The sequence below is a fragment of the Drosophila takahashii genome, chromosome 3R (genome assembly GCF_030179915.1).
Source record: "Drosophila takahashii strain IR98-3 E-12201 chromosome 3R, DtakHiC1v2, whole genome shotgun sequence".
In the NCBI taxonomy this organism is placed as follows: Eukaryota; Metazoa; Arthropoda; class Insecta; order Diptera; family Drosophilidae; genus Drosophila; species Drosophila takahashii.
In genome coordinates, this window is record NC_091681.1 from 40,030,532 (window position 1) to 40,057,794 (window position 27,263).

Below are 27,263 nucleotides of genomic sequence, written 5' to 3' on the forward strand. Positions count from 1 at the left end.
TATCGGGGGAACAAATATCCCGATAAATATTTATTCTTATCAAGTATCGAAATATTTTTATACATTTTTCAACACTACAGCCGCAACAAAATAAAGGAGAAAAAAGGCAAATTGGGTGGAAAAGTGGAAAACTGGATTTGGTCGGGCGGAAAATTGTGCTTTCGAGTTCCTCTGCCAGCGTTTATAGTGCACGCCATGAAAGTTTCCGAAAAAACAGTGAAAACAAGTACCTAGAAAGGATTTAAACAGGAATCGAGAGTGTGTGTGTGTGCGCGAGGAAGGAGGAGGTGGAGTGGAGTTTTCGCAGGGAAATTACGCCAACTTTGTGGGAGTTCAAGTTGCTGGGCGTGTGTGTGTGTGTGTGTGCAACACAACAACACAACCCCCCAAGCCCACGCACACATAGCCAGCCAAGCGCCGTTTGTTTTGTGCTCGCATTCGCGTGCCGCCTTTGTTTGGTTCTCCTTTGGTTCCTCCTCCGTCTTGTGTTTTCGTCCGCATCCCGCTTCCATCTCCCTCCGGCACCCAACAACACCCACCGCCACCCACCACCCACCGCGGACTAATCCCGGACTAATTCCGGATCCGGATTCAGCAACAACGCCGCCGTGGATGCCCATGCTCGCACCCTGGGAGGACTCTCCCAGGACTTTGGCATGGGCGGCGGCCCGGGGGCGGGTCCGCCCGCCCACATGTACGGCGCCGTAGCCCCGCAGGACAGTAAGTCGATAACGATAACGATAGCCCCTGAGCACCATTCAGTCGATATAAGAATCCTATCATCGATCTTAAAGAGATTTCTTTATAGGATCTTGCTATTAGAGCTCGAAAATTATCTATTTTTGTGACAATACTGCGCCTATAAGAATCCAATTATTGATCTCATAGGGACCTCTTTATAAGATCTTCTTATCAGAGCTTAAAACTGATCGATTTTTTCGATATTTTCACAATACAGCGCCTATAAGAATCCCATTAATTATCTTATAAGGATCTCTTTATAAGACCTTGCTATTAGATCTTAAAACTTATCGATAATTTCGATATTTTGGCAACATAGATTCGATAAAATCGATTTTTTGAAGGAAAACCACAAATTAAATATCGAGAAATAAACTGTCTATATTTTTTAAGTTCTACTTGAAAAATGTACAATTTCTTATGGTTTCTCCATGATATTTCAAAATTCCTAAAAATATAACACCACTGAATGGTACACAGAAGGTCTAATCCACTCCCAAAAATTCAAATTCCAACTAATTAATTAATCCACCCACAGTAATTGTCCGGGACATGGTGCAAATGCCGCCGCCGCCGTCGAACGCCCCCACATCGGCGGACGCCTGCCTGAGCATCGTCCACTCGCTGATGTGCCACCGGCAGGGCGGCGAGAGCGAGGGCTTCGCCAAGCGGGCCATCGAGTCGCTGGTGAAGAAGCTCAAGGAGAAGCGCGACGAACTGGACTCCCTGATCACGGCCATCACCACGAACGGAGCGCATCCCAGCAAGTGCGTGACCATCCAGCGCACCCTCGACGGGCGTCTGCAGGTGAGAGGAGTCCCCGGGTGACTCAGCCCGTCTTATCGGAGATGAGTGTCCGTTTCTGGGTAACCCGTGGTGCTACTACTATTGGGGAAAATCATTTGTTTTATACCCAAACTGATCCCTTTCCCATCATCAGGTTGCTGGTCGCAAGGGCTTTCCGCACGTGATCTACGCCAGGATTTGGCGCTGGCCCGACCTGCACAAGAACGAGCTCAAGCACGTCAAGTACTGCGCCTTCGCCTTCGATCTCAAGTGCGACTCGGTGTGCGTGAATCCCTACCACTACGAGCGCGTCGTCTCGCCGGGCATCGATCTCTCCGGTTTGAGCCTGCAGTCGGGTCCCAGTCGCCTGGTGAAGGACGAGTACTCGGCGGGTCCGCTGGTGGGCAGCATGGACATCGATGGCAACGACATCGGCACCATTCAGCACCATCCCACGCAAATGGTGGGTCCCGGCGGCTACGGATATCCACAGGGACCCTCTGAATATGGTAATCCTGGTTTCTAATAGAGCCCTGAATGAATTATTTTGAATTTTTTGTTTTAAATGAATGAATTAATTAGAATTTTAAGTTTAATAGAATTGAATGAATTTGAATTTTGAGTTTTATAGAATTGAATAGAATAATTAAAACGACAATTTCTTTTAAAGAAGAAAGGGCCATAATTGTGTGATTTTCTAAGCAGTTAACATTAGTTGTTAACAATTTTCCACTTTTTGTTCTCAAAAAAAAACACAAAAAAAAATGGCAAAAAAATTTAAAAAAAATCATGAAAATTATTCATACATTCATTCAACTCCAAATGAATTAGAAAAGCATTCAATTTATTTCACATAGAGATTATTTAAGCAAATCAGAAATTTCATGGCATACTATGATAAATTTGTATTTTCTTTAGTCTATTATTTGATTTGATTATTTAATTTTCTTTTCTTATTTAACACCTTTGTTTACCTTTGTTTCCTTTTTCGACTCTTTTGTTGACCTTACTCAGTTGGCGAGGCCAATCCCATGAGTGCAATGTTTCCCAGCGGGCGCACAATACCAAAAATTGAGCCGCAGGATGGTGTTGCTGGGTCGCGTGGCTCCTGGATGGTGCCACCGCCACCGCGGCTGGGTCAGCCACCGCAGCAGCAACAACAGCAGCAGCAGCCACCCCCGCAAGCCCCTCAGCAGCAGCAGCCCCAATCCCAGGCAGCTGCTCATCCGCTTTGTAAGGATTTTGATTTGATTAATTTTATATGATTTTATTTGAAATTATTTTTAATTTCCCCATTTAAATCTAAACTTTCCCTTGCCTTTTCAGCTGTACCTCATGGAATGCCCGGCATGCCTGGCCCCATGAATCCCGGCCCCGTGATGGCGCCCCCACCTCCTCCGCAACAGGCTCAGAATCCCCAGGGAAATGGAGTGGGTCATCATGCCCAGGCCAATTCGCCCACCGATCCCGCCTCCGCCTTAGCGATGCAACAGCAGCAGCAACAGCAGCAGCAGCAACAACAGCAACAGCAGGCAGGTGGAGTGCCCAATGGAGCGGTCAATGCTAGCGGAGGAGCGGCATCCGGAGGCCAGTACTATGGACAACCTCCGCCAGGCAGTCAGATGCAAGGTGCCGGTGGTCCCGGCTCCTCGGTTCCTCCGCCCGTCCATGCCCAGCAGAATGGTTATGTGCCGCAGCAGCCGGGATCCGCGGGAGCAGCTGCCGTCGGAGGAGGCGGCGGCGGCGTCGTCTTTGGCACAGCTCAGCCCACCGCCCAGCAGGCACAGCAGCCACCGAGCCAGGTGCAAGCCAATGCCGGGCCCGCTGGGGCTCAGGCAGGCGGAGGAGGCGGTGCAGCTGGCACCTGGACAGGACCGAACACCCTCACCTACACGCAGTCCATGCAGCCACCCGATCCGCGCTCTTTACCCGGTGGTTTCTGTAAGTCTTAGGAGCCTTATAACCGAAAGAGTGATTTTATAAAATTATTTATTCTTTTCCAGGGAACTCTACGCTGCCTGGTGACCTGGGATCGCCGCAACAGACGCCGCCGCAGCAGCAACAGCAGCAGCAACAGCCACGCCTCCTCTCCCGTCAGCCGCCGCCGGAATACTGGTGCTCCATCGCCTACTTTGAGCTGGACACGCAGGTGGGCGAGACCTTCAAGGTGCCGTCGGCGAAACCGAACGTCATTATCGACGGCTATGTGGATCCCTCGGGCGGCAATCGCTTCTGCCTGGGTGCTCTCAGTAATGTTCATCGCACAGAGCAATCGGAACGCGCTAGGTGAGATACCCCTTGTTACTCGAGGAGCGGTGATTAATTTAAGGTTTCTCCCTAAAGGCTACACATCGGCAAGGGCGTGCAGTTGGATCTGCGCGGCGAGGGAGACGTCTGGCTGCGCTGCCTCAGCGACAACTCGGTGTTCGTACAAAGCTATTATCTGGATCGCGAGGCGGGACGCACACCTGGCGATGCGGTGCACAAGATTTACCCGGCGGCGTGCATCAAGGTGGGTTTTAATTCAACAGATATTTGGAAAAATTATCCATAACCAAAAAAATATACATTTTGTATAAAATAGACACATTATATTGGTAACGGTAGGTAACGGTCACTTAAATGACAAAAACTAATTGTGTTAAAAACACGCTGTGTGAAAACACGTCGTGTAAATAACACAAAGGACATGTGTGATTTTTTTATGTATCTGAGAATCAAATAAAAACACCTCTTAACGAGGTAAAAAACTAGTGACGATCGCACCTTCAACATACAAAAGTTCTGATATCAACATTTGTGACGAAAAATTATTACACTCGTCATTAAATAGACTTTCTAATATTTTCTCATTCGGCCCGCCCTAGCAAACTATTCCAGCCTTTTTCCCTTCACAGGCGTTTTCTATTGCAGCGTGCCGAATGAGAAAATATTAGAAAGTCTATTTAATGACGAGTGTAATAATTTTTCGTCACAAATGTTGATATCAGAACTTTTGTATGTTGAAGGTGCGATCGTCACTAGTTTTTTACCTCGTTAAGAGGTGTTTTTATTTGATATCAGAAGTTTTTGTTTGTTTACATTTGCTCTCATGGGAGCTAGTATATACATTTAAATTTAAATTGGTCAATCATAATTTGTAAGCCATTGTATTTAAACAAATTAAGTTAAAAAGGCGTTTAAGTATTTCAAAATACCTTTAAAACGAGGTATAGCACATTTCTGTACCTTTAGTAGTGTAGAACTTAAAATCTAACGAAATTTAGCTATTTTTAGCTTTTTTTCCCGCTAAAGTAGCGGCTTTTTCCAAAAGTCGTAGAACAAAAGATTCCTATATGGAACTCTTAAGTGCAAATTTACTGATTCCATTACCCCAAAATACAGTTCGTATACCCTCACACAAAATTCAATACTCAGGGAGCGTTAGTTGTTCGAGCTGGCAAAAGTGGCTATTTTCGTATAAAAATAACTTTTAAACGTGACTTTTTACAGTAATGTGTTATATACCAAAATTTAAGGAATCTCAAGGGCTATACAGTTTAAAGTTGTAAAGAAAATCGTTAGAGCCGTTTTTGAGAAAATAGCTAAAAAGTGATTTATAAAAACAACTTTTAGCCATAAATTTTAAACTATTGCATTAAGCCAATTTTACCCAAGGCAACGCGATTAGCATTTTAAATTACCTTTTTAACGAGGTATAGCACGAGTCTGTAACTTTGGTCGTTTAGAAACTATAAGCCGTCAAAATTTAGCTTTTTTCAATGATTTCCCGCCAAACTAGCGGGTTTTTCCAAAAGTTGTAGAACAAACGTTGTTCATATCCTGCTGCTAAGCACAGTAAAATTTAGTTCAGGACCCTAAAACCACGATTTGATGCATACCCACAAACAAAGGGACAAATTATTTCATTTTGGGAAGAAGAAGAAAATCTTATTTTGGCTATAACTTTTGAACGGGGCATCGGATTTTATCATATGACCCCTCATTCGACGGGAATTTTCAATAGAAAAACTACTAAAACATTGCGAGGGGGCATTTATCCCCACCGGCCCCAACAGCTCCAAATTTCGAAATTTTCACTTTTTTACTTTCACCGCTCTCTCTCCCAAGCCAATTGATTTTCTTAAAGTCTTGGTATGCAATCCTGTTAGTTTTCGCAATACCTTTCGATAGGTGTATCATTCATTATGATCGGACCATCACAGTAGATTTTCATTTCTTCGTGTATATATAGTAGTCGCCTTCGCACACTCTCCTGGTGCGCTTCGTCACTACATGGACTGCCGTCCATAGTGATTGTAGGCTACAATTTTTACATTTTTTACATTTAACATGTTAATAACACAAGTTATTTACAGTGTGTTTTATTTTCCGAGGCCTGATATATATATTATAATGACATGTTTGGTTTCCCACAGGTTTTCGACCTGCGCCAGTGCCACCAGCAGATGCACTCGCTGGCCACCAATGCTCAGGCGGCGGCCGCAGCTCAGGCAGCAGCCGTGGCCGGAGTGGCCAATCAGCAGATGGGCGGCGGCGGCAGAAGTGAGTAGCTCCTGTTGAAAAAGAAAACATTTTCCTAAATCCCTGTGTTTCGTAGGCATGACAGCGGCGGCTGGAATCGGCGTGGACGACCTCCGACGGCTGTGCATCCTGCGGCTGAGCTTCGTCAAGGGCTGGGGACCGGACTATCCCCGCCAGTCCATCAAGGAGACGCCCTGCTGGATCGAGGTGCATCTGCATCGCGCCCTCCAGCTGCTCGACGAGGTGCTCCACGCCATGCCCATCGACGGGGCCTCCGGCTAATCCGTATTCATTAGCGGAACCCCACATCTTCTACGTTAAGCAGCTATCCATTCGGCTTTTCATTTTTAACTCTGATTACGATTATGTTTGCCTTTGATTATTTAATAATGATTTTTATAAAAAATTGAAACAATCTAGCAGTCTAAGTATGCAGCTGTAAAGCACTAAGCATCTAGTTTTATGTACTATACTTAAATATACATACATACACACGGAACACCGGAGATAATTGACAAGCGGCATGCGTTTATTGCCCATTTCCTGCCACGAAAATAACGACAGAAGCATACACAGCATTACAATCATCCATGCCGCAGGGCGAAACAAAAGGAAACATCGATGCACCCATAAATATAAATACAAATACATACATTTGATGTAAAATGCAAGTAGTTGTAACATAAGTGTAATAAACAGATCATCAGAACATGAGAATGAAGGTTTGTGGTTATTGGGTGGACTAATATAAATTGTAGTGTGTAAAAAAGTGGAGGTTTTACCAGGGACCGTAAATAACAGTTATTTGAGATTTTTATTTTAAAACCCCTACAAGTTTTTTAAAAGTTTTAATCAACAATTTAACTGGTTTTTATGCACTTTATAGACATCAACAAATAACAGATAATTTGCTTTCCGGATTTGTGGAAAGTGGAAAGAGTTTTATTTTTGACGTTTAAAACAAAATAAAAATCTCAAATAACGATTATTTACTTTTCACTTAGTCACAAAAACATATTTTGGTCCTTCGAGCCGGATTTTCGTAAAGGTACTGAAATGTGAATATTTTATTGTCAAATGCAGTTGAACAAGTCTAGAAATTATTCCCCTAATAGCTTTCAATTCGTGGCTCCACCTGTTGGTCCAGCCAGCTGGTCCAATCCGCAGTGATGGGTCGCTCCAGGGTGACCTCGTGGAAGACCTCCACGCGAGCAGTCTCCACAAACCTGAAACTCTCGAATAAATGCAGGGATGTAGTATTATCCATGTCGATCTTGACTTCGAATTTGTCTAGCTTCAGGTGGGACTGCAACTGGGCGTACTTGAGCATGAGGAGCATGGCCTCCCGGCCGAATCCCTTGCCCCTCGCCTCCGGTTCCGCAATCATGATCTCCGCCTCGGCCACCCGCTGATCGGTATCCGGATCTTGGTGCAGGAAGAGATTGGTGTCGCCCACCATGGCGGATATTTCGTCCCGGTCGCGGGCATAGAGCTCCGCATCCAGGATGATGAAGGTGAGCTTGTCGTCGTCCTGCCGCCAACTCCGCTGCATCGCATACTCCTCGTCCAAAGTCAGCTCCTCGGAGGCGGTCAGCTGGCGCAGTTCCGCGTTGCTCATCCAGTCGTGGTACTTCGGCACGTGGCGGGCTTCGTAGGGCACCAGGATGGTCCTGCGGCCCAGGATTTTGGTCTTTTCGTTCAGGCGCATTTCTAGGATTTGTTTACACTAATCAGCTGATTTTCTATGTATTAGGGGGATTCCTCTGGAGAAACATCGATATTGGCAGACATCGATGTTCTGCCTATCGACGCTTGCATTGTCTCGCACTTGCGCTCCAGCCACTAGCAGCTGTTTCTTACAATAATAAATTAAATTTAACAATAAGCGACAAGAAAATGCCAGTAAATTGATCTAAGAAATGTCGTCTCGCAACTGCCGCACCTGCGGGAAATTCATTTTCTGCTCGACGCCCAAGAATCTCTTCCAGGAACCGGATTCAATAACACTACATCAAATTGAGGTTCTAACAGGATTGTTTGTAAGTGGGATTCCTTATTATCTATATAAAATAATAATAAAATGTATTTAATAGTTATTAAAGGGACCGGGCCCCGCTTTTATGTGCGCCCCCTGCGAACAGGATCTGCAGGATGCAATTTCCTTCCGAGAACGAGTGATTCTCACCCAGAAAACGCTGCAAAGCAATCCCAGCAATGTGGTGGTCATGGATTTGAATGATTCTTATGTGGAGGAGATTGTTGAAGAGGTCTCGGAAGTCGGAGACATAGAAATGCAACCGGACGAGGAGGAACAGCCCCAGGAAACCATCCAGAAAAAGAGAGCGGCGCCTGAGAAGCTTCCCCGGAGAAGCGCCTGCCCCTCGGTGAAGTTTGCGGACAACAGCCAGGAGCTGCAGCGCCACAAGCCGCGCACCCAGTGGGACAGACTCACCGAGGAGGAGGTGGTGGCCCTGAAGCGGGAGCGCCGGAGGAGGGAGTGCATCTGCGAGCAGTGTGGCCGGCACTTCTCCTGCCCCAGCAACTTCAAGCTGCACCTGCTGCGGCACTCGGGCGTCAAGAGCTTCGCCTGCGAGCAGTGTCCCCAGAGATTCTACACGGCCACCCTGCTGCGGCGCCACCAGGAGCTCCACGCGGGCACCTCTCCGTTTCAGTGCCGCTACTGCGAGGCGGCCTTCAACAACGCCACCGGACGCCTTCAGCACGAGCGCATGTAATGTCTTTGCTAAGGGATATATTACAGTTCCTTCCTAACTACTCACTTCTGTTTTTTAGTCGCCACACGCATGCCAAGCCCTTCAAGTGCAAGGAATGCGACAAAAGCTTCTCCATGAGCGGCAAACTCCGGACGCACATGCTCAGTCACACGGGAGTGCGGGCGTTTCAGTAAGATATTTGATATCTACAAGGATTACTTTATTACTTACATAAATATCGTTTACAGCTGCGAGTCCTGCAAAGTCTCCTTCGTCCGCCGTTCGAATCTGTTGGCCCACTTCCGCTCCAAGGGCCACGCCCACGTGGCCAGCACCCAGGAGGCGGCGGAAAAGGGCCTCGAACTCGATGTGGAAACAGTGCTAGAGGGTGGAACCTGAAAAGTCCAGAAATAGCATCCTATTAATGAGATCACAATGGAAATCTTTCTGCCTGAGACGAATAATATTGCTGTCGGAAGCATTACTAGATGAATAATTACTAGATTTTAAGAAAATACTTTACTTAATTAATATTAAGGCAGAAACGGATCTGCAAGAAATGGCTGTGTTCTAAACTACTTTTAATAATTTTATAAATGTTCTCACAATTGGAATTACAAATGTATTTTATGTATTGCTGTTAGGTGTTTAGTTTATAAAGCAATATTCCATTTAAATAATATAATAATTAATAATACTTAATTTTTAATATTTACAAAAAAACCGCCGATTAGTCGCTTAACGTCGATATCGATGAAAACATCGATATGTATCGACGCTTACGTTTGCCCTTACGTCTTCTTACGTTTGCCGACTTACGTTTGCCAATAAATTTTGGGCAAAAAAAAAACACCCACCCACTTCTAATTCATTTTTGTGAATTCTCAGCAAAAAGCACAGAAAATGTGTATAAAACGCTGCAATAAGTATAGAATCTAAGACTAACCGCACTGCTCCGGAAGGTAAACCCCAAAACCACCGTTAAATACAATTAGAAAAGTGATTATTTGTTCGGCGTCCCTTTTCGCACAGCTGCATGTGGTGTTTGTTTGAATAACTTATCTTCTAAGATCTCGATTTGCGCAGCTTTTGCTTTGGCATTTTGTCCCTCCGAACCGGCAGAATCCATCGCGAAAGACGCAGCAAGAGGCAGCAACGTTTTCCACTTCCATTTCCCGACCGCGAAAGTGCAGATTTTCCCTTTTCCCGCGGGGCTTCTGGCTTAACCAATGTGGCACTTCCAATGAGAAATCAATTACAAGGCGTTGGATGCTCTCAGTATTGGTTATTGGCGAGTTTGGCCCCGAGGCAGCATAACTATATATAGATCTAGATCCGGGTTCCGATCAGTCCGAGTTACACCCCCCTCGATTTAGACCAACATAGCCGATCCGATGGCAGACCAGGCCGATTCTGGGCAGGATCGCAAGCGACCCCGGCTGGAGGAGGAGCAGCAGGAGCTCAAGGTGGCCGGCTTCTCGCTGAGCGCCATCGAGGAGATGCGCCAGACGCGGGACAACGAGCTCCAGAACGAGCCCATGGACCAGCAGCTCCGCCAGTTCCAAGTGCTCGACGAAGTCGGCTCCGGCAGCGACGACGATGATGACTCAGGTGAGTGGGGATGATCCTCAGATGGTCCTACACGGTAAACAATCTTTGAGTCTTTCAACAACTGGGAACCAGGGGCAAAATATTTGGCATATTTAGATCCTACAGTTCTTGGGCTAAAATAATTTCCTTAAAATAAACATGTTATTAAGGTTTTTCTAGAAAATAATACTTAATAAATTTCAATGTACTACTATACTATACCGGCTAGAACTAATAGTATTGGGGTTACAATGGAAATAATCTTAAGTCTATCAAGAACTCAAAGGGAAATTCATTTAAAATATCTAGATCCTAGTTTTTTTTCTAAAATAAATCCCTTTAAATAAACAAGTTATCAAAGATTTCCTAGAAAACAATACATGAGAGATTTCAATATACTACCATACTATACCGTCTAGAACTTATAGTATTGGGGTTGCAATGGAAATAATCTTTAGTCTTTACCTGGAATACCTAGATCCTACAGTTTTTGGACCAAAATATCTTCCTAGAAAATAATACATAACAAATATTCTATACTATACTGTCTAGAACGTAAAGTATTGTATTTACAATGCTCCACTTTGGTTTCCCAGTGCACGCATAGTTCTTATCTCGAGATCTTGAGCGATATCATTGTGCAAATACAGGAGGCTGATAAATAAGAGGCCAGCCGGCAGGTAAAACCATGATACACCAGCCTCAGTTTTCCCCTAGATTCTTGTAAGGCAGGTGGTGGCTGATTTTGTGGGCATCTCCATGCGCATGATACCTATTATCCGACTGGCTTGCCCAGCTAAAACAGGTATAGTTGTAAAGGAAAACTAGATTAAATCCTAGTTAAAAAGGCATAACTTTTGCAAAGTAGGGAAATTAGCACCCTACTTTAAATCAGTTGTACAGCGGGCTTCGCATTTCCCAGACAAACAGACAGCTTATCTAAACAGTGATTGTATCTCCTTACATGGCAACCAGACGACGCCAGCGAGCAGCAGGGCGGCAGGTACGGCGAGGGAGGCGACGAGGAGGAGGAGGCGGCGGATGGCGACGGCGAGGAATACGATTCCTCGGAATTCGACGACGAGGAGATCGAGAATCTGCTGGACGAGAAGCTGCCCGACGAGCTGCGCGAGTCCAAGCAGCCCAAGTACGAGCAGCGATTCAAGACTGTTTTAGAGGGTGAGTGATATTTACGTAGCCAAGTATCAAAAGGTTGACCAGATGGATTTTCCCCCCTTTTTAGAGAAGCGCCTGAACCACTTCGAGGTGCTGCCCGAGGGCTGGGTGCAGGTGACCCACAACAGCGGCATGCCGCTCTTCCTGCACCGCAAGACCCGCGTCTGCTGCGCCTCGAGGCCTTACTTTCTGGGCACCGGAAGCGCCCGCAAGCATGCCGTGCCCTTGGGAGCAGTTCCCTGCCTCAACTACCGGCGGGCTCTGGAAGAGGAGTCATCGGAGCAGTCTCCTCCAGCAGCAGTGGCTGTTTGTCCCATAACGGGAGCAGCTCCACCCGCAGAACCAATGGATGTGGAGGGCAAGGAGAACAACGAGGCCAGCGAGGGATTGACCGCCCTAATGCCAGCTGCTAAAATAGTCACCGTAAACGAGAACACCCAAAAGGAGTCCATAACTCCAGAGCAACTGAACTCCTACTGCCAAAAGCTGTTCAAATTCAAGGTTATCCGGGTGCTGCGCTTCCGCAGCTGGAATGCCCGACGCAAGTTCACCAAGAACCGCAAGCACATCAAGAACATCCAGCGGCCCACGCTGCCCGACGGCACCAAGCTCATCAAGTTCCCCATTCTGGCGGCCGCCGGCGAGGGATCCACGAATTCGCGAGGTCGCAAGGAGTGGATCATGAACCCGAACGGCAAGAGCTTCGTCTGCATCCTGCACGAGTATGTGCAGCACGCGCTGAAGACGCAGCCCACCTACGAGTTCAAGGAGCTGCAAAATGCGGCCACCCCCTACTCGGCCACCGTGTCGGTGAACAATCTCAAGTACGGAACGGGCTATGGCACCAGCAAGAAGCAGGCGAAGTCCGATGCGGCGCGCGAGACGCTGGAGATACTCATTCCCGATGTCAAGGACAAGATAACGGGCAACAACAAGGACCAAAAGAGCGGCACCGCCAAGAAGACAACGAGCGATCTGTCTGTAAGCAAAAAAACTACCTAGATTGATTACTGAATTTTTTATAATATTTTCATATAATTTCTTTTAGGTTTTCGATGACATCCGCATTGAAGATCCCCGTGTCACCGAGTTCTGCAACAAAACGACGGAGCCCTCGCCCAATGCCATCCTGCTCACCTGCTTGCAGCGCAACTACGGCAGCGATGTGCAGATCAACCAGGAGATCAATCGCACGGCGAACAACAAGAACGAGTTCACCATGACTGTGGGCAAGCACACGGCCAAAGTGGTGTGCAAAAACAAGCGGGAGGGCAAGCAACTGGCTTCGCAAGCCATTCTTCAGGTGAACAATGATTAGCTCGGCCTGTAAATCCTTCTATAATATATTTACCCTAACTAAATGGCAGATCCTGCATCCGCACATCCAGACGTGGGGTTCCTTACTCCGCCTGTACGGCAACAACTCCATAAAGACCTTCAAGGAGAAGAAGCTGGAGGAGCAGGAGATCACCGTGCTGCAGAGCAAGGCGGCCGTGAATCAGCCCAACTATGCCATTCTGGACAAACTGAAGACCGAGATGCTCAAGTTGTGCGCCAAGCAGGAGAGCGTCCTCACCATGGGCACCTTTGTGCCCCCCAGCGACGTCGATTTGCCCACTTCCTCCGGTTCGAATCTGAACAACGTTGAACTCTGATCGGCGGACGACACACCATCTCTCTTAGCAACTCCGATTCTCTAGAAGTGCATGACAAGCAGTCCATCTCCCAATTCGAAATGCTTACGACAACAACGACACGTTCTCTAGACACACGAACTGATTCAAAATCGGCCTTAATCATCGAAGCAATAGTAGCGAGCCAATCCCTGAACTGGCCAATTATGAACAATTACTCTCATCAAGTGGCTTTAGCAAGTGGCCAAGTGGCTTTACGTTTAAGGTAAATCCATCATTAAATTTGCCAAATATTAGTAGTTCATCGTTGCAGTAGTTAAGATGAGGGGTAGCATTTCAAATTATACAAATATAAGCTTGAATAAAAGATATTTTAAAAGTGTATTTATATTTGACTGTATTTGAATACAGTTGCGGTCGCTGATTAAATATAATTTATCAAAATAGTTTGTGCTTTATCTCTTATTCAAAATTATAAATTTATTTTTAAAATGTTATAATTTTTCCAGGTTTGCCAGACAGCCTGCAATTATTTTCCCATGTTGTGCAAATATCTGTTTGCCTAATTTTCCCGTAAATCACCTCGTATCGTTTCCATTTTTAAAAAGCCCAAATACAATTGACCTTTAACCAATTTGGGAGACTTTTTAAAAAGTCATATAAAATTCTAAAAAAAATTGGAATATTTACATGGCCATTAGGGGGTGTTGGGGTGATTCTGGGGATTCCGGGGAGGGGGAGTCGTCAGGTGAGTGGATGTAAATATTTAAAAGGCAGGGCAGAGTGTAGGTTCGTAGGTGTGTGTGCGTGCAATTATTTAAAAGACGATGCAGTCATAAATTATGCTACATTTTCATTTCATTCTAACGTTTCCTTTTTTATAGCATTCCAACGAGCGTGTGGCACACAGACATATTTATAGGGAGAGCGGAGCGGAGAGAGCTCTTTTCTCTAGAGAAAGCGAGGAGAGAGCGGCGCAGGCGCAGATTTCGCCGGATTTTGCGCAGCAGCCCTGCTGCGAGATGAATTGTGGCGAACTTTTGGACTTGCCAATTCGCAGTCCGTATCTGTATCTTCAGTACGGATTCTTCGCGTGGCGAGAAACATCACTCCTCTCTTCGGCGCTACAGTCTTCAGGACTTTCGTCTGCGATTTATAATTAAATCACAGTAACTCGGGACAGACCGAACAAAAAAAAAGAACAGAATTCGGGGGGTAAAAAACCCCAACTGCAGTGGAGAGCAAAATCATTTTTATTGACATTCATCTTAGTTGCTGTCGCCCGTCGCCTGTCGCTGTCGCTGTCACTGTCCCTTTATCCCTCGGTACACCCCAAAAACCCCACTTTATAACCCCCAAGTCCCCGATTCCCGGTGCTCGTGTGTCGCGTGTTGCAAGTGCGTGGGTCGCCCATCAAATCACTGGATATATCTCGAGCGGTACGCGACACGCGCGCCGTTTTTGATTTTTCGCTTAGCGGCACAGAAATTGGGTCCCGGGAACGCGCTTGAAAAGGAACGCAAAATACGGAATATACGGAAAATCGGGTACACACACACCCAATATATAGTGTGCTTAATGCATTTGGCCCGTTTGGCCTAAGCCATTCGGAGATATGTAAATTATGCCAAATTCTATTGGAATTTTTGTCAACGTCAGTGAATTGGTAAACAGCAGCCGCCCGTCGCAGGACGCAGGACGCAGGACTAAACCAACAGCAACAAGGAGAGGAGCAACAGCAGCAGGAGCACCAGGAGCAGCAGGAGCAACAACAAACCAGGAGGTAAGCGGTAGCGCAAGGCGCCAAGTGTCAGCGGAGAATGCTGGAAAATTCAATAATCCGCCGCAGGGCGCCCAATTGTCCCCCATACACACGGTTCTCCCGTCGCCCCCCCACCCAAAAAAAAACCCCACTTCATGCTCCTCATCTGGGCGCATACCGAATGAATATATGCACAGGCAGAAAAAAGTATTAATCGAGGGTGCTATAAGAATCACTAGGGTTTTTAAAAGCATGCAACGCTAATTTTTTGAATACAAAAATCTGAAAGAAGTATTCCGAAAGACTTCTTTCTTCGATTCTGTGCAGAATATTATAAGAGAGTTCACAACTCTAGAGATATTTGTTACATACTTCAATATTTTTAATGGATTGTCCAAGATGATAGATATTTATTGGTGTGCCTTTTTCAATACGATATCTTGCTTACTTATTATTACTAACAATCATAAAGCCAAATACTCGAGAGAAAGTCTGCTTAGGGCCTTCAAGGCACTATATTTAATTAAGAACCTGCAGATTTCTGCATTTTTAGTATTTGATATGATCATGATTTGTCTTTCTCAATATGGTATATTGAAAATTGCTTACTTATTTTTATTTCTATCAGTTATTATATTGGAGTAAAATGTTTCATGTCATATTTATCATATCAGAATAAGATGTATAATTGCAGATCCTTAAAACCGCGATAACTTGATTAAAATGCTAAAAGATTTTAGTATTTGTAGTATTTATTTATAGTCAAAATATTGAGATTTTAACCCCTTTATACCAAAACCTTTTTCTCTTTGTGCACTTACTTGCTACATATAGTACATTCGCTCGGCTCTGTCGTAGTCTGTTGCGTCCAAAAGTAGGTTGACTTCGGTCTGGTTGGGTTTTTGGGATTGGGTCTGCCCTCTGTTTTGCGTTTAGCGCTGGCTTTTGTTGCTCCGCTTTGGTGCCGATTGCCGCTCGATATTCATTTAGTTTCAGTTTCTGTTGATGTTTCGGTTTCGTTTTCACTTCCAGCTAATTTTCGGTAAAATAAAGAGAGAATAGCAGGGTGAAATGTGGACAAATTGTGTGTGTTTACTTCGAGGACCGTCGCTTCCTCGTGGGGAAGCCAGTGTCCTTTGAAGTTGTGATAAGCAAATCCAGGTAATGCTACCGTCCCAGGACCCCGGGCTTCCATTTAAGGAATTCCTTTTTTTTGGGCCGAAACAAAGAGATTTCTAGGAAACACCCGAATTATGGACCCTTCTTAATACACTTTCTTTCCCACTGCTTCGCTTTCGTTCATCAATATTTCAAAAAAATTAATTTTCTCTTCAATTCTGGTTGACAAAATTCGCCTCCTGGTTTCTAAACCAGAAACTTGGGCCGAAATAAAGGTTTCTCCCTCATTTACACTTGTTTAATGTCCTTAAAATCGATTATATAGACCCTCGCTTTATGGGTTTCTAATCTTCATTGCGGGGTTTTCGGGTTCCAGAAGTGACATGACCCTTAACAGCATTTCTTGCTTCGACAGCGCCGATAAGTGCTATAAAAATGGTTATATTTTTCATGGGAAATGCCTGAATAATTCATAAGACTTTCTTTTTGGTACAAGTTTGACGTATTAAAAATATTTGTCAGTAATCTTTAAAATCAGTGCAGAAATTTCCTCTGTCTCATGAGAAATACATACATATTTTTATTTGAAGGATTATCTGTAAAGTTTTTGCTTTTAATTGGCTTCCTAATTGGAGAGAACCCAAAGTGCGTTTAAACTTTTAAAAACAATAAACTCTAGCCTTGATGCTCCTTTTTATTCAGTAAAAATTTTTCCATATCCAAACACATCTGCAGTGTTTGTTTTTTGTGTACGCATTTAAAAATGCGAAAACTTATTCGCCGTGGCAAAAAAGTTGCAAAGAAAGCAGCGCGCACCTAAGCTTTGTTTTTAATAATGCTCACATTCCCCTAAAGTTTGTTTTAATTAATATTCCAAAATGCTAAACAGACGAAACCAGACAAACAAGCCAGCGAAAATATTTATATAAACCTGAAAGTTAGTTACCAGGCTGAAGCCCAAAAATCCAGGGGATGGGATGGGGAAACTTGGCAGTGAGTTTTCCCCGTTTTCCCCTTCTCACTTTTGTCTGCGGGTTGCAATGGCAACGATCCGGGAAAGATGGCACCGCAAGGTGTCCTTTGATGTCTGATAAGCAAATCCCGGCAATGTGACACCTTCGGCTCAATGGATGACCGACCCATCACCCATTCACCATTTTCCATTTCCCATTTCCCATTTCCGAATTTCCCAACAAGCAACCACCAAGAAATCGGAAAAGCGAGGGGGGCGAGTACTTAATAATGCAAATACCCTCAAAAACTTTTTCGGGGGACGGAGATTGGGGGAAAATTCCGAAAGGGGCTTATCAAATTCTTAGAATGGCTTTGCCCAGAAATAGAAAAGTAAGCCAGAAAAATCGCATTCACTCAGTGCCGCTCGATTGTCGGCCAATTTGGTGTGGTAACAAATTATCACTGGCCGGGAAAATCAATAAACATTAATCTTCTGGCGATTTTGTCTATATCCCGCACATTATTTGCATAGTTAATGGACGGAGGACTCCGGGTGCCCTTGGCCACTTAACCGGGACGGATTTAAGTTCGATTGTTAAATTTATTGCCCGGCGGACGGAGAAGAGCTGATTATGCCCACTTGTAGTTATGATTGGGGAATCGATTTCAGCTGAAAAGCGTAAGCTCCTCCAGTTTACTTAACTGGAAACTTCGGATGGATTCGTTTGCATTTGCATTTGTATAATTAAAACTGATGTAGTCGAACTGGAATACTCTGAAGAGCCGAGAAGCCCGAGGCGTATATTTGTGATTGTTCGAGTGTTTGGCTTCCTTGGAAAACCGAACGCAAGGTGTTTCTGTGCGGCGGCAGGAAGGACTCCAATTAACATCCTCGAGCTGAGACCTCAAGGATTCCGCTGCGACGTAGATTGAATCTTGTGTGTTCAACATGGCGTATACATAATGTATAAATGAGTTTTCTTAGAGGCAGCGTGACATGTGAGTTGGCCATTAAAAGGGAAATCAAATGATTCTGTTAATAGACCCGGGGGATTTCTTTTTGATTGGTCCTTGGACGTAGCACCCCTACCACTTCCATATTGATTTTGGTGGGTTTGATGGTGAGGGCTCCCCACAAAAAGCAATCTCATCGAAGGCAACTTTATCCCATGAAATTAAAATTTAATTTCAATTAACTTATCACATCGTTGCCAGCATCCGACACCCGAAACCCGACACCAATCAGGATTCCACGCCTCCGCCGCCGCATCAACACATTGAACGCCCGGCTAATCTACCACAAAATACTTTGGGTGGATGGGGAAGCCCCATCCTTTCCCTGTCACCTTGCCAACCTACCAACCTACCAACCTACCAACTTACCAACTTGCCACCTTGAAAATTTCATAATTAAACGTTGCCCAAACGCCGGCTTAGACCAGGACCAAAACCGAACCGGGGGCATAGCCCTGGGTGACATCTTCGAGAATTCTAATTAAATCATCCCCGAGAACTTTTGAGGACTTTCTGTGTTGATTCATGTTCCATGTGGCAGCTGCCCCAAGTTTGCCCGGGAATCCGCAAAAAAAATACAAAAAAAAAAAAGAATAGATGAGCAAAATCCGAAAAATGAAATGGAAAACTTTGCTTGCTCGCTAGGGTGGCCCAGGAATTTCACTTGATTTCTATTTGCTGTTCTCCTTCTTCTGCTGCCCCTTCACTTCAGTTCACTTCTTGGCCATTTTACCGGTTCGTGTTATATGCCGACTAATTTGTGGTGTTTGCCTTTGGCCTCATCTGAGACTCTTCTGCTGCTCCAGTGGTTCTGTTTCGGTTCTGGCCGGGATCCCCCAGCCCCTCCCCCCGGGATTATGCAAAGTGGTCAGGTGGGGGAGGAGGAAACGGGGTGCGTCTATCAGTATCTCAGGGCCGTACAGAGAGAAAAAAGTTAAAACCTTTTTCAACACACAAGATTTAGCTTACAAGGCATTAAACAAGATTTTAGGTACCCATTTTACACAGATATCCCATCTAAACTCCTGTTCTATACTATATCTTGAAGAAATTATATTTTACACCTAAATTAAATTAAATTTTTGGTTTCTAAAAAAATTTTTCAATATTCAAATTAATTTAAGAATCCTTCTAATTTATTTTAATCACTAGTTTATTTATTTGTTCATAAGTTTTAAAATTTTTTTCACTGTACCCGGCCCGACAAACTCACTCACATGCTTGTGGATGTGTACAAGATTCATAGACTCATAAATCTTTGAGTATTGAAAAACCATTTTTGCCTATAAGAACTCATGCCGAAAAGTTTATCCGGCGTACACGCTTTCCGGCTGAAGGGAACATATATGGATCGGGGGTACAGGATTGGATTGTATGGTATGGGGTTTCGTTTCGGGGGAAACATTCGCAAAACTTGGCTTGAGGTGAAAGCAAACAACGTGACGCCGGACAACGAACAACGAACACCAATGACGGTGTACAACACTGAATGGCAATTTAGCCAGGACTTCAAATGGTTGCAGGGGTTCTCCAGTGGGTGGTTGGGTAGTTGGGTGGCTGCTGGGTTGGGGAGGTGGTGCTTCAGTGGGCGGTGTTGTAGTTTAAGCATGCCCATCGTCGATGCTCTCGGCCGTTTTGCGAAAATCCACCAAAATAATATTGTTATGTACATTTGTTGTGGGCCTTGGTTTTTGGTCAATGGTCAGGCCTTTAAGTCACAGACCCCCTCCCCCCACTCACCCATACATATACCCACCATATGCTCCAAGCACACACACACATAAACATATTCAACGAAGCGTTCGAATCGAGAGAGGGATATTCATGAAATGGAATAACTAATGACTTTATGCTAGGAGCGTGTTTTGTTAATTGCATTTGACGGCAGAGCGAGACGGCGATGTGGTAGAGCGAGAGGAGGAGAGATGGTTCAATTCACACTTGAGAAAAATTCTTTTAGAATTTGAAGAAATCATCCTAGTGATACTTATTCAATTAGAAATACAAATACAATCCTTAGGAATGACAAATACAATTTGTTTTTATATTTTCATGATATTTCACCATATTCTTTTATTTTCCTACTTTAACTGGTCAAACAACCCCAAATTTTTGGCCAAGTGCATGGGCTCGCAAAAACTTGGCCCTCCTCCCAGGGAGGCATTAACTGCGGATGGGAAAAAATTGTGGCACACACTCGGTTTCCTGTTGTGGCAACGAAACTTAACGAAATTAGAGGAAGCCAACCAGTGGCAACAAGAGGAGGAACAACAACAGTTGACAGAGACCGCGGCTAATGAAACCGCAGTTGAAGTGGCTAAAAGGGGCTAAAAAGGGAACCCCACTGGAATTGCGAATGCGAATGTGAATGAGTGGAAATGGCTACTCAAGTTACCCACAGTTACAGTTTTGTATCTCATCCTTGGTCGGTGTGCAAAGTAAACCCCACAGCGAAACCAGTAAAACCACCCCCAGAAAATGATGGCGACAATTTGCCAATGGCAGCGATAAGTTTTCCCAGTCGTTTTTCGGGGGGAGTAGGACTATATCGTATGGGCTCCCCGCTAAAAGGGTTACTCGCAAGTCCTATTTTCAGGTCGCCAAATTAACCCAATTGGTTTAAGGGCTTCCCAGGGAAATGGGAAATGGTTAACGGGAGATGGTAAACTTGGCCAAAAACCATTTATGTGGGGTGGCTCATCTTTCGATGGATCGATGCCCAAATTGATTAATCTAATTTCTACATGTGAGCATTCATACGCACAAATCAATCATGAAGGTCCTTGCTAATTAACCGAAATGTTGGCGAATTTCATTCAAACTCAATGTCAAAGTATTCGCACGTTCATTGTTTTGTCTGCGGCGTCTAGACAAATGCAGTTATGCGTAAAATCACATAGAATAAATGGCCTAGTTTTTATGATTCCAGGGGAATTAACCTTGGCGCACTATTGCGACCATGAAAAAGTAGTAAAAACGTTTAATAAATAGAGATATCTTAATTAAGTGCAGCAATGTTTCTAATATAATTCCAGCGAAAAGGTTATTATCCCACTTCCCTTCTTTATCGCTTCATTCTCTGCTCAATTAATCTGCATTTTCCAGTGATTATCAGCAAACCAGTTTGCAGCAATTAGAGGAAGTCATTCAGACGGCTTTCAACTGTAGTGTGCCATTTTCTAACCTCTCAATCGCTCAATTCTCCACTCCTTTCCATCATCATCTGGCCCTCTAATATGCACTTGAAATTAATTGGCCAGCTGTTCGCCTTTGCGGCGGTTATTCACTGGGCAACTCGGCTCTTCCATTCGGCCACCTCAATTATGAGAAAATAAATACTTAACTGCATATTAATTAGTCCCGGAAAAAAGCCGTATGTATAGCGGTTTCTCCGTATATAAAAGCACACATATTTATTCTTGAAGTGCGCACATATATTTTTGAGGCCAAACTCACTTCAAAGTCAAAGCTCAGATTGGTCAATTCGAGTGGCTTTCCGAACGACGGGCTTGGTGACCACTTAATTATACGTATACTCGTGTGCTGGTCCATCCCTTTTCATCGCCATTATGTCATTACACTGTTAAAAAATGGAAAGAGAATATTCTGTAAGGTCAAACTTATTATTATGGAGATATGCAGCAAAACGACTGCTTGCACTGCTTGAATTCCATTTATTGTTCATAACTTTTTAATGAATGGTCCGATTTGAATAATTTCTTCTACATTTCGATAGTTATTAATACACTCAATAAAATTGCATTTACTCTTCTCCGAAATCTTTAAAGATGTGGCCGCCAGACACATTTGAAAGTCGTTTACTCTATGAGTTACGGGTATAATAATATTTCTAAACATTATTTTAGTTAACCAATATATTCTGAATTACATAATAAGTAGTCTGATTATATTAGTCTGCGTGTTAAACATATTTCTCTCACTGCAGACATCGACACGAGGATGCGAGGACACGAGTCCCGACTCCTGACTTCCTCAACGTTCAATTTGCGTACTTAAATTCATTTCACTTTAATTACGAAGGTTTCCCGTTTAATATTTTATGCTCCGCTCGCAGCTCTTCGCTTCTGCCTGCCGATTTCCCTCCGATTTTCCCCCGATTTGTCGCATTTTCCGCCCGCCACGTTGGGCACGTTGTCCAGGACCACCGCTTCATCTGCTTAATGTCAGTTATTTTCATTACCCCCCAGTCGACCAGGACATCGACATCTTCATTGCGCGTTGTCAGGCTGTCGGGTGGTCGGCTCCTTTTTTTATTATATTATTCGCAAGGATGTTCTCGCATTTCGTCCCCTGTTTTTGGGTAGGTAAATATTTCGACTATAAACCGTATTAAGGTATTCATAAATTGCCTGCTGCTTAACCCCAGCAAATATTGGACATCCAATTTGGTAATTCGGGGCGGAAAATTGAGAAGCCAGCGAAGGGCCTATTGGAAAATTCGTTAACGGATCGGATGGCATAAAAATGTCTCGCAGCGAAGTAAGCTGCGATGTTTATGAGCGCAGCAACAAGCCAAGATCCCCAAATTGGGATTGCTTAGGGGAGGATTTCTGGGGGGATGGCACACGCATCATTATGGAGCCAAAGTGTCGCGCACGAGATGCTCATCAAATACCAGCGAAAACGGTGTAAACTGCCTCATTGAAGCCCCGAAGCCCCAAAATCCCACTCACCTGACGGTTTTTCCGGTTTTCCCTGTTTCCCGAGGAAAAACAGGATACAACAACAGTGATGGGGCAAAACTGTGATTGAGCCCTGAAACTGGAATTAGTTTATAATTGCTGCCGTAGAACTCGCAATTCGCATTTCGCCCTTGTGGTTAATTGGTACTCTTGTGTGCTCAGGGTTTCCATCCAACAACTATTAAGCTCCGGTTTAGTGAGGCTCCTTTCCCCAGCCACTGAAGCAAAAGAATCGAAGTACGGGGAGTTATAATCTCATAAGCTCCTTAGCCTGCGCTTTTCTTACACGCCGGGGATAACCAGAGAAGGCGGACCTGGGGGATAGGGTAAGAAAAAACAGAAAGGCTGGGTGTCTAAACAAAACAAGAAGTTTTGGTATTGGAATTTCAACTGAAAAACAAAAAACGTAATATATGATGTCCCAATTAAAATGGTTTTCCTCCTAGAAATAATCTATATCAATCAAGAACATATCATATTGTGTCATCATTGTTTCACAAGACAGCATATAATAGTTAAGCCTTGCTTTCTAGTATTTCAGTATTAGATTAACAACAAATTGAGTTTTTAATCCTAACACTGGTTCAGTAGAATATTCCTGCTCCCTCGAATAGCAGATAGCTGTGATTGAATCACTGACTGCGACTGTTCACGCATCACCAACGTGGTGACATTCCCCGCAGCATTGGGCGACTATTTGGGTGCGTTCCCGGGCCAGGGAGCCGGAGTCGAAACGGATTCGTCGAAGGAGATGGAGGCAGTTGGCCTCGACAACAGCGAAACCCACAGACAAGTCAGGAACATCAAGAGCACTGAAAAAAAATATTGGAATAGTTACAGAATACATTTTTTTAAGTTGATTGAATAGCCTAAAAAACATAATAAGATGATAATACTTGATTCCCTAGTAAGAAACATAATTTAACGCGATACTTACATGGTTATATTCCTTAAGTGCTCAACCAACAGAGAACGCGAATTCTTCAGCATATATTCCTAAGGCTTTGGAACAGCTTAAAAAATATAATAAGATGATAGTACTTGATTACCTAGTAAAAAACATAGTTAAACGTGATATTTACATTGTATTATTCCCTAAGTTACCATGTAACAGATTACGCGAATTCTTCAGCAAATTTTTTTGTGAGTGTATCGATAGCGTACGATGACGACGACGACAGCGCAATTGGTTTTTTGGGAGACAACAAAGAAAGCGAACCACGATTGGGTGGAGTTGGGGGAGAGCGTCGAAAGGGGCTCCAATGTCAGGGGGTGGGGGGTTGGCCCTAGTGGGGGTGGGGGTTCCACGAGGCTGCCAAAGACGTGCGTGGCTGAGATTTGTTTGGCTCTCATCCGCGCACTTCCTGCGCTTTGCTAACTTTTTGCTCTCCCTGCTAATGTCCTGTCTTTCGGGTGTGGGGCTGTGAGTCCTTCTGTGGGCAAGTGTGTGTGCGTGTTTTACAACCACAACCTGTGGGGCGGGTGGAAAAAAAACCAGGGGGGAAGGGGCGCACAAAAAAGGAATGAAAGGAGCAGAGGCCGGGCCAAATCGTTGCCTTTTTTATGTGACCATTTCCATTGCGACTGGCACTGCGTTCGTGTTCATTAACGTTGCTATTACATTTTAACACACCGAATCGGAATGTGTCCTGGCAACGTCCTTGCCACGCCCCCCGCCCTCCGCCTCCGCCCTCGTTAGCTTTTACTTTCAGTTGTTTTGTTTGCTGTTGCTTCTGTTGTGAGAATGTTGAAATATCCTGTTTAACTTTATTTCATTTTTCCACAGCATCCTACACGTGGCCACCCACCCGCTTACCACCCACTTCCGGTGTGTGTGTGTGTGCCTTAGTTGGCATGCATAAATTTTTACGTTTGTTGTTGTCTTATCAGATCATTTATTTGCGCAGGGAAGGCCCCATTTCCCCGCTTTTCCTACCCTCTGCACTCGCATTACTCGTGTTATTTGCATGTTGTAGAAAAATATCAATTTGCGTACCTCCGACGTCGATGGTAGACGGTCGGTCGTTTAACATTTTCCGCTATTTACAGGTCCTTTGTCCTTTTTCCTTTGGAACCCGCCTTAATTTGCCGGAGACACAGAGGCCCACAGACCCACAGACCCAGTTGTGTGCGAGATATGCGAGTGTATCTTGAATGTTGTGCAAATGTTTTCCTTTTCCATTCGCTCCCGCTCTTCCCATTTCGCCCATTTGAATATGAATTTATATCAATGTGTCTGGGCCACGCTGCGTATACGCAATTTATATAATTCGTGGCGCTATTTGCATAACTATATTGTCCAGGGCGCCTCGCGTGATAATGTAAATTTCCCGGCCACTTCGTTTCTATTTGGCCCTGAATTTATCACTTGGCCCCTGGACTTAGCCATTAGTGGAGAGCAAAAAGAAGAGATGAAGTCCAAGCAAATAAGGTGAAATGCAGCTCAGACTTATGCCCACGAGTCACGTAACTTCCTGTCGGCGCCACAGTCGCCTTGGTTACAAGCCAGCTGTAGTGGATAGTGGATCCTGGATGGCCGGCTCTAAGCTGACTTCGAGTTATGAGCCACCAAGTGGAGGAAGACACTTCGCTGTGGATTCATAAATTTAATGCTTAGCAGCAGTTCACCTCCACCCATAGCCATCGCACATCCACTGACCACCCAGCCCGCCAATAACTTTCCTGATAATATCTGGGAATCACCCAGCAGCACTCGCTCTTTATCCCCATCCATTGCTTTCTCTTTCGATGCTACACTGCGAGAAAGTATCAGCAATTGGGGCACGCTTATATCACCAAATTCGAAAGATGTTTTTCAGAAACTGAAGAAATTATTTGTTTGATGCTAAAAAAAATATATTATATATTTTTTTATCACACTAGATTACAATATTCGTAAAAAGAAATCTGGAATTTTAAGATTCAAGCAGAAATTTCCACAATTACCGCGAATTCTTGAGCATTTCTCACTGTGTCGGTTTGTCGTTAGCACATTTCATGTTGCATACTTTTATGTGTTACAGATTTTTCGGCGCGAACGCGGCTCTAATGAGCAGGAGCAGCAGCAGCGGCAGCAACTATAACCACATCATCAACTTTTGGCCCAACTATGTGTCGTATACGTAATATGTGTGAATAGCAGAGCAGGGCGAATAAGAAGTGTAGTGAGTGTAGGGAGGGGTTGGGGTTGGGGTCGAGGTCTGGAAAAGTTGTGGCAGTGGCCAAAGCACTCACCCACATTTGCGCACACTATTTTTTATGGTTGGTTAACTAAATTTACTTTACTGCCTCCCAAAGAGCCGGGGAAACTAGAGAAAGGCAGAACGATATATATAGACCCAGGCAATATAGCTGCAATATTGAAAACTGATCAACCTGATTGAATTGCCAGCCACTGAAATAGAAACTAATGAATCGCCCGAGACTTGGGTGGCCCCAAAAACTAAACGTACATACTATACATATGTAAAATAAAACCAATTTCTTGGGTAAGCCCGGCAGTCAATATCAACTTCCAGAGGTTGCGTATACGCAGCGTTGATTGGGCGGGTATTCGGATGCGATTACGAATACATAAATTCATTAATAATGCCCTCGCACATTATGCTCTTCGTCCCAGACGAGCTTTAAAGTGCGTTATATCCCAGTGCTCACTGCTGCCAGACATCCGGCCAAAGAAAGCCCGGCTCAGCGGGCTCAGTGGAGTACAGTAAGTACTCCTGACAGCCTCAAAGGGCTAAGGAATCGAATCATTGAGCCGAATCATTGAACAGTGATGTCACCTTGTCATTTACTCAAAGAGATTTGGCCTTTTTAAGTGGTCTTAACTTAATGGAAGGTGTTGGCATGACCGGTTCACTAGTGAAAAAGGTTTTAACAGTTTAAATTAGGTTGAAATTATACAAATAAAAAAGTATTTTTCATACCACAAATTCTGGAATGGTTTTTATATCGCTAAAAAAAGTGTCAAAAAGTTTGCAATAATAAAATTGTCTTTCGGAAAGGTTCCGAAGTATATTTTTGCATACTTTTGACACCTTTTGTGATAAGCACCCTATATTTATTTGTCTCTTTATAAATCGCTAGGTCCAGAAATTAAATATTAATATTAAAAAAATTAACAAATGTGTGTAAAAGTATGCATTACAAAAGTTGACTTTTCATTTATCGTTCCATACTTTACGACACCTTTTTTAAATGATTTATACTATACTTATACGTCTCCTTATAAATATTAACCTTTTCATGTGGGTCCTTTTCTTACAGATTCTGGCGCACTTCTTGTTTATTTGAGTCATCACTGCCATCGAACACTGTAAGTAAGCCATGATTTCACTGTAGAACATACTTATTTATTTATGTGCGAATGATTGTGTGTGTGCAGCACCCACATAAGCTGCCAAGTATTTACTGAGGATATTTAGCAAACATTTACTGTCGCCAAATATTGCGAGTAAGGCGAAGTGGGAAGGACAGACGGAGTGACACGGAGATGGCATTGGGTAGTCGCCTATCTTTCCTTATCGATATTTGCGAAATAATAAAA

At 44.2% G+C, this 27,263-nt stretch overlaps 5 protein-coding genes across 9 annotated transcripts in view; 4 read left to right on the top strand and 1 right to left on the bottom strand.

Annotated features, from left to right (window-relative positions):
- The first annotated feature begins 59 nt into the window (after positions 1-59).
- Positions 60-6,768, top strand: Med (Smad/Smad4 homolog Medea). 2 transcript variants are annotated; one of them, XM_017152295.3, is made up of 9 exons: positions 60-720; positions 1,280-1,548; positions 1,682-2,036; positions 2,542-2,760; positions 2,854-3,468; positions 3,531-3,813; positions 3,871-4,039; positions 5,946-6,072; positions 6,128-6,768. In XM_017152295.3, the coding sequence occupies exons 1-9, from the start codon at positions 657-659 to the stop codon at positions 6,331-6,333; spliced, it is 2,307 nt and encodes a 768-aa protein (XP_017007784.3). In that variant the 5' UTR covers positions 60-656; the 3' UTR covers positions 6,334-6,768. The 2 variants fall into 2 exon arrangements, with proteins under 2 accessions (XP_017007784.3, XP_070073108.1); XM_070217007.1 differs by lacking the exon at positions 2,542-2,760.
- A 338-nt stretch (positions 6,769-7,106) lies between these two features.
- On the bottom strand, positions 7,107-7,800 carry Mnat9 (microtubule-associated Nat9). Its single transcript, XM_017152200.3, has one exon. It carries the CDS (start codon positions 7,757-7,759, stop codon positions 7,160-7,162), a length of 600 nt encoding a protein of 199 aa, XP_017007689.2. The 5' UTR covers positions 7,760-7,800; the 3' UTR covers positions 7,107-7,159.
- A 60-nt stretch (positions 7,801-7,860) lies between these two features.
- Positions 7,861-9,388, top strand: LOC108064612 (transcription factor Ouib). Its single transcript, XM_017152196.3, has 4 exons — positions 7,861-8,090; positions 8,145-8,782; positions 8,845-8,955; positions 9,014-9,388. Exons 1-4 carry the CDS (start codon positions 7,971-7,973, stop codon positions 9,162-9,164), a joined length of 1,020 nt encoding a protein of 339 aa, XP_017007685.2. The 5' UTR covers positions 7,861-7,970; the 3' UTR covers positions 9,165-9,388.
- Positions 9,389-9,606: 218 nt separating this feature from the next.
- On the top strand, positions 9,607-13,549 carry pasha (partner of drosha). Of its 2 annotated transcripts, none has more exons than XM_070216276.1 (6): positions 9,607-9,727; positions 9,798-10,376; positions 11,331-11,534; positions 11,599-12,512; positions 12,580-12,834; positions 12,899-13,549. In XM_070216276.1, exons 2-6 carry the CDS (start codon positions 10,160-10,162, stop codon positions 13,184-13,186), a joined length of 1,878 nt encoding a protein of 625 aa, XP_070072377.1. In that variant the 5' UTR covers positions 9,607-9,727; positions 9,798-10,159; the 3' UTR covers positions 13,187-13,549. The 2 variants fall into 2 exon arrangements, with proteins under 2 accessions (XP_070072377.1, XP_017007767.3); XM_017152278.3 differs by having other exon boundaries at positions 9,608-9,727; positions 10,142-10,376; positions 12,899-13,186.
- Positions 13,289-27,263, top strand: part of kek6 (kekkon 6) — a 53,207-nt gene continuing 39,232 nt past the window's right edge. For 2 of the 3 annotated variants that reach the window (XR_011418927.1, XM_017152276.3), the window contains exons 1-2: positions 14,210-14,948; positions 26,984-27,032. The gene's annotated coding sequence lies outside the window, so the exon portion shown is untranslated. Of the gene's footprint in view, positions 13,431-14,209; positions 14,949-26,983; positions 27,033-27,263 lie in introns of those variants that run through there. The other variant, XM_070216275.1, reaches the window with a different exon arrangement.

Coding starts and splice junctions, on each gene's coding strand:
- Med (XM_017152295.3), top strand. CDS start 657: ATGGGCGGCGGCCCGGGGGCGGGTCCGCCCGCCCACATGTACGGCGCC. Junction 721..1,279: donor CGCCGTAGCCCCGCAGGACA/GTAAGTCGATAA, acceptor ATCCACCCACAG/TAATTGTCCGGGACATGGTG. Junction 1,549..1,681: donor CCCTCGACGGGCGTCTGCAG/GTGAGAGGAGTC, acceptor TCCCATCATCAG/GTTGCTGGTCGCAAGGGCTT.
- Mnat9 (XM_017152200.3), bottom strand. CDS start 7,759: ATGCGCCTGAACGAAAAGACCAAAATCCTGGGCCGCAGGACCATCCTG.
- LOC108064612 (XM_017152196.3), top strand. CDS start 7,971: ATGTCGTCTCGCAACTGCCGCACCTGCGGGAAATTCATTTTCTGCTCG. Junction 8,783..8,844: donor CGCCTTCAGCACGAGCGCAT/GTAATGTCTTTG, acceptor TCTGTTTTTTAG/TCGCCACACGCATGCCAAGC. Junction 8,956..9,013: donor ACGGGAGTGCGGGCGTTTCA/GTAAGATATTTG, acceptor TATCGTTTACAG/CTGCGAGTCCTGCAAAGTCT.
- pasha (XM_070216276.1), top strand. CDS start 10,160: ATGGCAGACCAGGCCGATTCTGGGCAGGATCGCAAGCGACCCCGGCTG. Junction 12,513..12,579: donor AGACAACGAGCGATCTGTCT/GTAAGCAAAAAA, acceptor AATTTCTTTTAG/GTTTTCGATGACATCCGCAT. Junction 12,835..12,898: donor CTTCGCAAGCCATTCTTCAG/GTGAACAATGAT, acceptor ACTAAATGGCAG/ATCCTGCATCCGCACATCCA.